This window comes from Dermacentor variabilis, chromosome 8, assembly GCF_050947875.1.
Source record: "Dermacentor variabilis isolate Ectoservices chromosome 8, ASM5094787v1, whole genome shotgun sequence".
Lineage (NCBI taxonomy): Eukaryota > Metazoa > Arthropoda > Arachnida > Ixodida > Ixodidae > Dermacentor > Dermacentor variabilis.
Genome location: NC_134575.1, coordinates 8961847 through 8974659, shown reverse-complemented (window position 1 = coordinate 8974659; position 12813 = coordinate 8961847). Strand labels below are relative to the sequence as shown.

At 41.5% G+C, this 12813-nt stretch overlaps 1 protein-coding gene across 1 annotated transcript in view; it reads right to left on the bottom strand.

Moving 5' to 3' along the window:
- The window catches only part of retm (real-time), a 61112-nt gene that overhangs the window by 22910 nt on the left and 25389 nt on the right, over positions 1–12813 (bottom strand). Inside the window, exons 3-8 of the mRNA XM_075701067.1 lie at positions 11353–11484; positions 8447–8575; positions 7645–7843; positions 4583–4701; positions 3794–4018; positions 1733–2164 (exon numbers count right to left, since the gene is read on the bottom strand). Of these exons, the coding sequence (XP_075557182.1) occupies positions 1733–2164; positions 3794–4018; positions 4583–4701; positions 7645–7843; positions 8447–8575; positions 11353–11484 (1236 nt within the window). The remainder of the gene's footprint in view (positions 1–1732; positions 2165–3793; positions 4019–4582; positions 4702–7644; positions 7844–8446; positions 8576–11352; positions 11485–12813) is intronic.

Here is a 12813-nt window from a genome sequence, read left to right as displayed (position 1 = left end):
GATACAACAGTAAGAAGGCATTGGTGCTCTGCCTTATTTGAACACAAGGCAAGCTCTGAAATCTACAACCTGAATGTGTGCACTGCACCATATTAAGAGCAGTGCTGCGAATTCTATGGAAGGAAGTTGACTCTTCAGTAAGTGGACTTCACCACTAAGGAAGCAAACAGCACAGTCTGAGAACTTGAATGTAAGGAAGCTGTGCTCACCGGAAGACACTGCTACTCTTACAGTGTTACTCTGGCCTATAAGCTACCAGGCACTTTGGTCTCTTGGCAGCAGTGAGACACAAGGGAAGAAGTGTCTCACAGTATTACAGCGCCAATCTGGGTGCAGCCAAATTGGCACTATGAAGGAATTCCATTTTTGAAGCAGCTTCACAGAGCTCAATTTTAGTCGAGTAAATCCATAAGAACACCAGGGGGAAAAACATCCTTTCATTGATACTGCCAAGCTGTGTCAAGCAGCTTGGACGTTAATAACATGGAGCATTGGAGAAACTATCTCCAGAAAGGGAAGACTGTCATGAGGTAGAATGACATTATAGAGAAAATCCATACAGGTTCTTCAGCTAAAAATCTTCCCAGTTGAGCAGAAATTCCAACTTGACTTAGACTCAGTCACCACTTTTCCGGGGCAGTTGCCCCACCAACTGAGCTAACCAGAAGGTAGAGTGACAACAAAAATATTCAACAGCTTAGCACTGAAACTTGCTCTAACTTGCAGATTTCCAGACAACTTGTTTCCATACAGAAAAGATGCACAAATATAGTAGGTGTTGTAGTAGCTTGGCATAGTCAGCAAATTATACCGTGTACACTTATACATAGCGCATATTTACTGCACCCAAGTCTTCCACTCCATGCAGCTGCTGCTGGGCTGGGTATACTGCACATCTGCTTTTGCTCAAATGCTCCAGTGAGCATGGAAAGCTGCTTTCCCAAATGGCGGCCTCAAGGACAGCACGGTACAGTTTCTTAATAACAGAAGAGATGGCTAACAAGACATTGAAACGAGCCCCCTACTAAACGCAGCTGATAGCTTGCGCACATTGTGTTCCCAGCCTACATTTCATTTTTTCCTGATCTCTTTCTTGAGTGCAACATTGAAGCATCATTATTACTTTTTTCTTTTGCATTTTATTTATTAGGCTGTGCACTGGTGTGTATTGCCTGGAAGGCAGGTCAAAAGGATGTGGTTAGCTTCCCGAGTGGGTCCTAGCCCCGCCAAGCATGGCAGCAACAGTGGCAATGCACAGCCCAAGTTAAAATTTAAATTGTGTAACTAGAAATAGTAGCCAAGTAGTAAATTCAATAAGTGTCATGCAAACACTAATCATACAATCACAATAAGCAATAATGGCATAACTCATGCAATGCAAGATACAAAGGAAAATGACAATGATCAAAACAAGAACAAGGTAAACGCAGGAGCCAATGTTTCAACAAGACAGTGATGTGATACCAAGATTTCTTTACAAAAAGCATTCAAGAAAATGAGCGAACACAACGTTTGTGTATGAAAGATCAATTAAATTCAAAATCATTTTTGGACCTGTGAGGAGCAGTGCCATATGTCATCGAGGAACACCAGCACACTACCAGCTAAACAGCCATATTTTTTGTTTGAAACAGCAGTGTATATAGATTTTTTCCACACAAATTATACAAGGGTACTCATTACACAAAAGCAAAGCAAATTAGGCTCGCTGAAGTCGTGACTGTTCACTTACCTGACACGAGCCCCCCAGAAAGTCAGGCAGGTATGACGGGTCAACGAATTCAGCCAGCCCCGGCGGAGCGGTGGTTCCAGTGTCGGCAAAGAAGGTGAACTTGGAGCGTGTGTTGTCATTGATGAACGTCCCCACCAGGGCCCAGAGGATGGGAAATACCCGTGGTGCACGCACCACCAGGCAGCGGCCCATAGTCTCCGGGTAGTTGGACTCCACCATCTCGATGATGTGGAGCAGAGCGCGCATGCCGGGACGCCACAAGTGGCGCATGTTGAGGCCTTCAAGGTCGAGCAAGCAGGTCCAGGCACTTATTGGCTTGCCAGCCTTGTGGGTGGCCTCCTCTGTGCGCTTGAGGCCTTCCTCGCAGAGGTGAAGTGTGAGTTTGACCAGACCCTGCTCACCGATGGATTTGATGAAGCCCTTCATGTCGACCTAAGCGCAAAAGAGGCGGGCAACTCGTGTTTCAGCCCATGCATATAAATGTGCTCTTGACAGAATCTTGAATGACATTAGTATATTTGCACTGTGAGGCCTTCCATAGTGGCCGATGTACAACAATCAATGCTGTGGTCTTAATTTGTACGTGAAGTGACCTAACAATATTTGTCTGTGACAAGAATGCGATATGTGATGACGAAATAAACCAAAACTGTGATGCACTGCTCTATACTTTGTCTCAGTAGTTGTGTGCAGCAGGGCCAACGCTGCGAGACCTGCAAATGCAGATGCTTGCGCAGGCAGCAAAGCACAGGACGGCAACAGTGGAGACGACGTCAAATGTTCTTGACAACGCCTGTGTGTTCGAAGATACAACTGCATAAAAATTGTGGCTTATGAATTAACACTGCCATGTGTAAACAAATACGTATAGTATTGAACAAATGGGACAATGCCCAAATTGCTGACAAGGAGTACGCAGTCTGCAAGTAAAAAATTACTGCAACGGCCATCTCTCAGATCACTGTAAGGAATGGAGCTGTATACCTTTGTTTAAAGAATACAAAATTCTAGCTGGACACAAACATAATTTCAGGCGAATCATAGAGGCACAAGCTATCAGAAGGTGTGGTGAAATGTGAGTCTGCCCATTTGCTATACAGTAGACTTCCATTTATTCTACTGCAGTTGATTTGATTGTTTGGTTAATTCAATTCCGACTGAAGGTCCTGGCCAGTACCCATGCATTCCTATGAGCACAAACTTTCAGTATTTCAATTCTGAAATTGGCCTTCGCGGGATAATTCAAACTCTGCCAGTCAGCATGCATGCACTTGACCTCTACAGTGGCCCCAATAGTGGCGTCTCAAGTGGCAGTGTCTGCCTCAGTGGAGCATAGACGACAGTGAATGCATTGAACACACATCATCTCCTGTTGAAAATGCCTATTCTTGGCCTACCCTATGAAGATTTTCAAACAATAACAATAACCCACAATGTCTTATTATGGTATTTACCCAATTGTAGTGGGTGCCTTTATTTATTTATTTGTTGATGGAAAATGGGCTGAAAATTGCCTATGCAGTGCAATCAAATACAAAACTAAAACAGCCTCTATGGCATCCATATGCTTTACTGCATAATACAAATGTATTGCGGCAAAGCTGGCTTTAGAAAACCAACCATCACTGCACAACACATATTTATTGCTAAAAATCAGGTGCATGTTAGATTTTTACTTTATTTAGGAGTTTTAATGCAACATCTACGTTAGTCTTCTACTAACGTAAACAAGTGGGCACGTGATTGATTCGGGGGCGAGCTTACCTCTGGCACTTACTCCCAAAGGTATCGACGGTGTGTTTTTACATTTTTTATGCATCTTGTTTCATTTGACCTGCCGGATGATCCAATCAGTTGTGTTGGTCCCGTGAGGGTCTTATTAACAAATGTCGACTGTACTTTTATTGATAATAATATGGCCTTCATTGTTTGATAAACATGTATGATTGGCTTCATTCAATATTCACCACAGTCACACACAATGCCAATTCCCTGTTTGCCTGAGCTTGGCTTCCAGTCCTGACAGTTGCACAACATGGTTTGCTGTGTTGTAGGACGTACCTGCCCGAGGCGGAGGATGTACATGGGGCGGCCGTCCTTGTCGTGGTGGTGCCAGCCACCAGGAAAATACTCGCGCACCACAGTTGGCAGGTCGTAGGTGCTGAGAATGCGATCCACCTGGTACTTCTTGCGCCACACAAGGGACTGGCAGAGCATCTCACGAGCCTTTTCCAGATTGAAGTCTTGAGCCTGAAGGAATCTCACCAGCATCTGGTCACTTGGAACCTGGGGTGCAACAACACAACAAAATAACTGCACAGCACAAGTGTCTGCTGGTATATGGCAAAACAGCATTGCTGGCTCAGATATAACGATGCAGAGCTGATGCTCTTCTTTGTGCCTTTAGCGGACATTTAGCACTGCATACTTAATTTTAACAGCGCAGCAGTGCTTAGAATGTACAGGGAGCACCAAATGCATAAGTTGTTTTTTTTGTGTGTGTGTTTAAGGCGTACTGACATTACATTTTCAACTCTACATTTTCTTTTGTCAAATGAAGATTTGGGTGCTCTAAGCATTAGAAATAATACTCCAAGCCTCAGAGTACTCTAAATGATTTAATATAGTAGCTTTTCTGCAGCCAATTTCGGTTTCATTTCTGCTGTGTTTTGCTGTCATGGTGCAGAAGGTGGTCACATGGGAGCAGGCTATTTCCCTCTTTTTTCACAATTGTCATGGGCTCATCCCCCCCCCCCCCCCCACTTTTTTTTTTGATGCTTACATTCAGCATTCATCTAACTTTATTTTCAGGCCAGCACTGGTATTTTGTTTAAACAGGACGGAGCATACTTTTCCCTGGTGTGCCTCAGTGATCCACTTCTTGAGCATGACCAGACAGGATTCCTGGTACGGAGTGAGTGAACCCAGGCACCGCTCAATGTACTCAGACTCCAGCTTGAAGTTTGCGTCTGGTAGAAAAGAATGAAACACAGATCAGTCAGCCAAGCCAAGATGCAATTCCTGCATTGGATCAACTGTCTCCTACGAGACACAGTTATCTTGTTGCTAGGCCACATGTGAGAGTCAAACACATTTTCCACACTTCAATGTTTGCACCTTCTGAGGGAAAACATTAAAAAAGCCAACAAGGATTCTGGCCTCACAATGACCCAATCATTGTTTACAGATTCTAGCAGCAGGAGATACCCATCAGATTTGCCTTGAACATAAAGTTTCACACAAGGGGAAACATAATACATACACAAATAATTGTGGAAATAGATAAAATCTACTTATCAGAACATACATCAACATATTTATAATAATAATGAGAACTGTATTATCATGAACATAGACACCTTGAAATCACAATTTTCTTTGAATTATGAGATATCAATAAAGAAATGGTCCAAAAAACAACAACAATGTATATGCACCCAGTCGTGCATGACCAAAGCATTTATACTAACAGATATCGTGGAGCACCTGCCCCCAATGTAGACTGGAGTCTGAATATCAAGAGTGCAATGCCTCAAAAGTAATGTAATTTGAAATGTTCAGCTGCCCTGGCTCACAATGTGGAGCCAAAGGGTTCGGATTAACTGAAAGTGGCATTCAAATTCAGTAGCTTCAAAGCATATTGAAAATATAACAGGTCAACCAAGCGTTTGACACTTGTTTGAAGGAACTAGAATTTGAGCAATTACGCAAGTTAGAATTACGACTTGCAAACCATACAAATAAAGGATGTGCTTGTCCCAGTTAATGTCTGTTCTCCTCTTGTCCATACAGAGGACAACAACCATAATTCACTCTTAAGTAGCTGTGTTAAATAGTGAATCAAGAAGGAACTACCTTTAAGAGCCAAATGGAATACGAAATCTGATCTCTCCTATCTCTAAACAAAGTCAATTATGAAGTTTGTGCGCAGTTTGTATGGTAAAACAACGCTTATTTGCATTATTTGATACATTCGCCTAACGCTGTTTCACAATTGAAGATCCATTCAATTGAGGCGCTTGTAAACGTTAAGCAGCTTCTTTCAGTTATCTTTTATAGAATGCTAATGACAGTGAAAAAACAAGAAAACCAGGCCACTAATCTCAAAAGATCGCTTTTGGTGATGCAGTCACTTCCACAAGACTTCATGTAACTCAGCATCGGACATGTCAGTGTCTGTGGCGAACACAATTCCTCACACAGTGCCAAGGATGCTGTCTTGACAGTGTCATGAGCCCTCTGGCTTAAAGACGCTGAGGGGTAAAGGAGTGAGTCGCTCAAAATGTTGTGAAAGCAGACAAACCCTTAAAGTGATTGTTCAAGATTGCAGCAGTGCACTCTGCGCTACCTCAGTTTAGCAAGGTGAGCAGCCTCTACAGCTTTTACCGCCAGATTTAACAGATCGTGTGAATAAAAAAAAAACTTAACAATCACCTGGTGATGCAATAAAAGCCTGCTTAGCCAAGGCAGATCAGCATTCCAAAAGGGCTTTCAATGCTGATTGTTTCTATATAATGTCACAAAAAACTGCTTTTCATTGCTACTGAATGCTATAGCGCTGCACATGAAGACATCCTAATTAAACCCAACCTAATGATGCCGAACCAGATACAGAACTTATAAAGGCTACTCTGATGAGACATACAAGCAGTTTTGAATAAAAAAGCCCAGTTGAAAATGAAAGGTGGAAATAAAAATGCTGGTTCAGTCACAACACCATCCTTGCTAGGTACAGTGACAAAACAATGTGGCAAATACTCCAGCTATTTTACATAAATAACAGGAAATGAAAATGAATCACCCAGCTAATGGGAGCCTTGCATGCAAAACACATTGCATCCTTGGAAATGATTTTTGCAGAATGGTTTGTTTACATTATTTCTTTCCTCTATGCTCTGTCAGTTGTTTCATGTGACACTAACTTTATAATCTAGAATTACAGGCTTACCAAGTCGCCCAACTTTCCATCATTTTGCACAATGCCAACCATGTTCTTCCTGTTTAATATATATATATATATATATATATATATATATATATATATATATATATATATATATATATGCTTAAAGAAACAGTCTCATCCATGAATACACTTGGAACACTACAGCACACTCAAGCAGCAACTACTTGCCTCTCTGCAATTTCTACTTTATTTATTCATTTGTTTGATTGTTTGTATGTTCGCAGGGTCAAAAAGACATTACAGAGGAGAATGGTCACAGATACAAGGATTAAGTACAAAACAATGTCGTTCCTGTTTTTACGGCACCAGCTGCTACAGTAATACAGTAAACAAGAAAACAGTAATAATGCAGTACACAATATGAGATCAAAAGAAATGGAAAACGTGGTACAGTAATTAATATATTAGGCACATGAGGACTTAAGACATTTCAGTTATAGCCCTCATAAACAACTTATAGTCATCAATTTCAGTCGTTTGAGGGGGAAGACAATTCTACTCTTTTGATGTGCACTGCATGCATCTGTTCAAGAAGGTACAAGTTCTGCATGACTTAATGCCAAATTTGTAAATGTTGTCCAGTCAGTTTGAAACTTACTGGGATGGAATAATTAGTTGGTTATACAGGTGTGGATGGCAATATAACTTATCAAAAATTACATTATCATCTGCCATCCTACTATTTGCCATATCTTGACCAAGAGTTTCATTTCTCATCACTATTTGCAGACATCTCTTTCCCAGATACACATTTCCCTCATCTTGTTTCACTTTTACCATCACTCACGCTCCCTCTGCAGTTTTTGTCAAAACATCTTTCAAGAAATTGTGCACAGTGCAGTTGCTGTATCGGCAAAGCATTTCCTCTGTGCCTTTTGAGTACCTACATTCACTAATGCAAGGTGCCATATGAGATGCAAGGTAAATGCAGGGCTGCCAGTCTGACCTTGTGTGGCAAGGGACTCGGAGGTGCCAGACGGTGAAGTAACCTTCTCGCCAAGTGACTTTTTCCGCATACTGTCACGCAGGGCAGGAGCTTTGGCATCACCACTGCCTTCAGTGCCAGGTTTGTCTTCAAACGGGGGAATGTATGTGACGTTCTCCTTCAGAAGCTCATTGATGTAGTACTCAATGACCTCTTTTCCCTGCAAAAAACAAAGAAAACAACAAATGTGGTGTTGTCGAGCAGAGGACTATTTTGGCGATGTGACATGCTCGACACAGCAAAGATACACAGGAGCTGAGCCATTGACAGGTAAAATAACTATGGGGCGAAATGTGAAACTAAACTACTAATTATTGCTTGCTCTCATTAAGTACCCTGCCACGTATGTGCATACCATATTTTTCGGTGTCTAAGTAGAGTTTTTTTCCAGAAATTTTCGTCTGTCTTACACACCGGTGTGACTTATATACGGCTTTTTATTTTTGAAAGAACTATCGTCAAAATCGGTTTGGATGACATGGCCAGACGAAATATGCTGGGTTGGCCTCGTCTGGCAGTTGCTACAGGTTGTGTGTGCGCTATAGAGGTACCGGGTTCTTATGATCGAGTTGCGTAGCACAGTGCGAGAAGGACAGAGCAGCAACGCAAGCGGCGGCAGGCCGACCGTGAGTGGACCGACTCCGAAGACGTCGCATCTGCAGATCGCTTTCAAGATACAGCGCATGCCGCTGTGCAAACTACGCAGCTGCTACCAGAGTGCACATCCCGACACACCAGCAATAGTACGTTGGAACACAGATACCTTGGAGATGTTCTGGGAGTACTGCTTCATGGCCAGCTTCTCAACCGCACTCTCGAACCCAAAGAAGGACTTGACATCGAGAGAGGCACTCTGCTCAAAGCAGGTCCAGTCTGGGTTTTCTGGGTGCACCTGGTGAACAACAAGAGTTGCTGCATGTCAAAGCAGAGAGGCCTCGTGGAAGTACAGGACACTAGCACAGTGCAGCACTGGTGTGTATTATGTTGGCATGACAGTGTGGGAGCCACTGTACACTACGCAATGCCAGTCCAGAATATGCTGCACAATAGAAAATGCGATGGCTTTGAAAGCCATCCTTGAAAGCCAGACACTTAGCTCGTCATGAGCAATCCAGTTTTCCACACTATTTGAAGATATAGGTCTGTGTTCTAAATATGCTCTTAAAGCCTACCACATAAGAAATTAACCCTTAGGTGGTTAGGAATTTACCATACTGTTCCATGCTTTTACGAGTGCATTCTGACAAGTCCCAGGTTCATTACTAATACTATTCTTAAGAAGTCTGAATGTGCTCTTATTTCACAGAATTTTAACGGGATAAGAACGAACACAACATCAGTGCCAACTATCAACTCAGAGTTTGTAGACTGTTTTGATCTTGCATGCCCCACAATATGTGTGACCACCTATCTCAAACCAAGCTTGTTTAAATGAATCTGCTTTATTTAAAGAAATTGCAGCACTCCATTCATTCATTCATTTATTTGTTACTCCCTGCAGTTCAAATCAAGAAGGGCAGTGACAGAAATTACACCTGTAATCTTACCACACAACTGGTCTGCTCAGAGAGAACTGTAACTACTCCTCATGCTTGCAATAGTTAAATCACCAATATTCTGTATTTTCAGTTAATTGACATCTAGTCTAAAGTACCTGTTTTGTTGGCATTTTCTATTTTCACAAGTCTCTTGATTGATGTGTTTTACTTTCCTGTAAACTAAAATTTGTTCATTTGTTCAATGGTGTTGTCATAAGGAAACACTCCCAGTCACAGGATACTGTAAATGTGCTGAAAGCAAGTAAAGCAAAGGGGACCCTAAATTAACAAACGAAAAGCATAGACAATAATTAAACCTGAAACAAAACTATAATGTCTTAATCAAATTAAAGTAAACACAGTGATTTAATTAAGAAAACATTATTTAGATTGGAGCTAACTACACTTCCTTTCATAGATAGCAGGCTAAATGTAAATTTTCTCACTACTCACGTAACGACCAAGTAGTGCATCACATATATGAAAAAAGAAATGCATAGGTGTGTGCCATATAATTCAATGTAACATTAGGTGTCATACCATTATGTCGCAAAACACGACTTTTAGATTACGGAAATAGCATCGCAGAACTGAACCTATTTACCGCTGAACAAACGGTGTGACACGTTTCTGCGACCAGTGGCCACAGTGGACTGCATGTGCCTGTAACCAAACATAGTTTTTCTTGATTTTAACAGAATAGACCTTTTGATCAAGTAGTGAGGCAGCACTTCCTCTGTGGATTGTAGTGCACGAGTTCAAGGAGCAACTGTGCACATCTGCCACTTCTGTGGTGCTTCTCAGGGGGGCTCAGGCATGCTCACACAGGCCAGAGAGCATCGTGACGCTTCCCAGGGAGCTTTTGTTGAACTATGCAGTAAAGCAAGCTAAATAAGTTTTGTTCATTTATTTACTATCCTCAATTAACATTTGTGTATACCATCACCCATCACATAAATGGAGGCAAGACAGATCTCATACTTGTGACAGAGTTGGCCTTAAATTCTGTAAAATACACTGCTATTCACCAGGCCAGTCAATGCCACTTGGAGTATGGCTATATATACTAGTAAAGTTCATGTTTGGTATGTGTCATGAGCTGCTGGGTGTGTTGAGGAAAATTTTCAAATTTCTCGTATACTCCATACAGCATGGTTATCTATGGTCTGTTACAACACCATTACAGCATTTGATGTATTCTCAGACTCCAAAAGCAGTGTAGTGACTTGCAAGCATGTCTAAATTTGACTCGTGGCATAGCGCATGAAAGCCGCAAGAGAGTCCCATGTATTTCTTTTTCTGCAAAAAGGTAGACTGTGAGCATGATTTTTTACTGCTATATCGATAACAATTATGCAATGTTCTTGTCCATGAAGCAGGCATAATGCCTTGCTTGCTCAAGAGCAACGTATGTAGCTCTCCATAGATCTACGTCAAAAATTTCCTTTGCTCACAGATTAAATTATGGCTCTTTTGTACTCCCTAAATACTCCAGTCAGAAGGGCAGTAAAATTTTTTACCCCCATATGAGTGACCTATGCTGTAACAAAAAGTCTGTGGAAAACCGTTTTAAAAAGCATCAATCAATTGCAGTAAAACATGTTGTGGGGCTAGTTGTGCATAGCTTTCAATAGATGAAGCGCCTTGTCCTGTCTTTGTTCCTTCCTAGTGTGCCGTCACTATTGGCACTTCATCTATTGAAATCAATCAATTATTCTGGTGAAACTACAGAGAAATCAGTGAAAAGGAAACAGGAAAGGTATGCTTATGCCACTAAATTTGGCATACTTTTTTTGTTTCTTTCACAAAACAAATTTTTTTAAGTGACCATAAAATGAGCCATTGTGCATCTGGCATAACGAATTAGGATGCACATAATGTATTACAGGTTATGGTACAGACACCTTTGCTATGCATCTAGTCTATTCAAGACCCAATTAGCACATGCATCCTTTCCAGTACTTGTGTTCCAGCTGAATGAACAAACTCTGCTGACATCCAGAAAATAGCATGCAATGCAAGTGCAGAGCAGAAAAAGCAGTTGTTTACCTGAAACACAATCTCATATGAACAAGAAATAAACAAATAAACAAATAAACAAAAAGAAAGAGCACTCAAGAGCAACACTTACCGAGTAAGTGCAGTTTTCTTTGATGCCAACTCGTGTTGAAAAGCTCTCATTGTAGGCTTCAATTTTAAGTGTTCGCTGCCGCCGATCTAAAGAGTTTTTTTGTATGAAGTACACAAAATCCACTCCTATGATCTGTGAGAGAAAAACAAAAGAAAGAAAAATCCAGATCTAAAGTCGTTCCCCCAGACACCAAGCACTAATTTCCAAGCAAGAAAAGCCACACTTATTATCTACTGCAGATGCTCACTTAGCAATGAATACTTTTGGTATTGTAACTTCTAAGCAGTGCTTTACAGTGTATACTTTGTCTCAACAATTTTTCAATATGCTGCTAGATTTGAAGGTAACCCGACTACAAAGGCCAGTATATTAAGCAATGCATGATTGACTACCATTATGTAGTCTAACCAGCTACCATTTCTATAAAGTTATCAAAGGACACTGTTACAAACCACATGCCACTGCAAAATGTAAATAAATAAATGTGTAAATAAATAAATAAACAACTAATAAAAGAAACTGCCCCGCCTGTACGAAAAAGTTGAGGCAAGCATGACATGTTTATTGTACTGCTTAGATGGCTTTTCATCTGTGTTATGCAGCATCAATTAGGCATTCAAAACTGAGGTCTCCAGTACTTCTGCCATGACAGTAGATCCTGCTCCTTGACACCTGTATGTGGAATTTGTTCATGCTATGGGTCCCTTCGATGTGGCTGCAATTTCCACACCAGTCACTGATGGCGACAATCCAGACCATAAGAGTGTACGTCGTGGCACACACCAATTGAGGATAGTTCAGTGCACGGCAGTCTAGTGACAGACAAAACTGCATCATTTGCTGCAGATGGCTAAGCCTTTACAGAAAATGCGCAGTCTATTTTTCTTTTCTGTATCACTGAGAATATGAATCATGGTACAGTGCAGACTGTTAAAGGAAATACTCTAATGTGTGGCTTTCACTTTGCTGGTGCCCTAGGTGTAAGTGCTGGCTGAAGCTATGTCGATGTGCTGCACAGGTGTCATTAGCAGAACAGGTCACCAACCACCATAAAAAAAATTAAAATAAATAAATTAATTAAAACATCGGCAGAGACACGACTGCTTACATGTGGGAATGCAAAAGAAATGTTTTCAGTTTATGTTTTCGACATGCCTTAAAGTTCTTTCTGCTGATTTGGTGTGTGTTCGCATATATATTGGCCACAAACCAGCTCACTTTATACACTCATGACGTGGCGTCGAGAGTCCATCGCAGTAGAGACAGCAACAATAAAATCTGAAGAGAAAGTGATGAGCAGGAGGCAGGGAGCTCATTTTATACACTCAAGATGTGGCAGTACCTCCTCCCCTTCAGCTGAGCTGTCACATGCCAAATGATGCACGCATTAGGCACACCTTTAGTCAGCCATAACCGTGGAGCCTCCGTGGTGTCAGGGAAGCATGCTCGTCCGGCACCCTG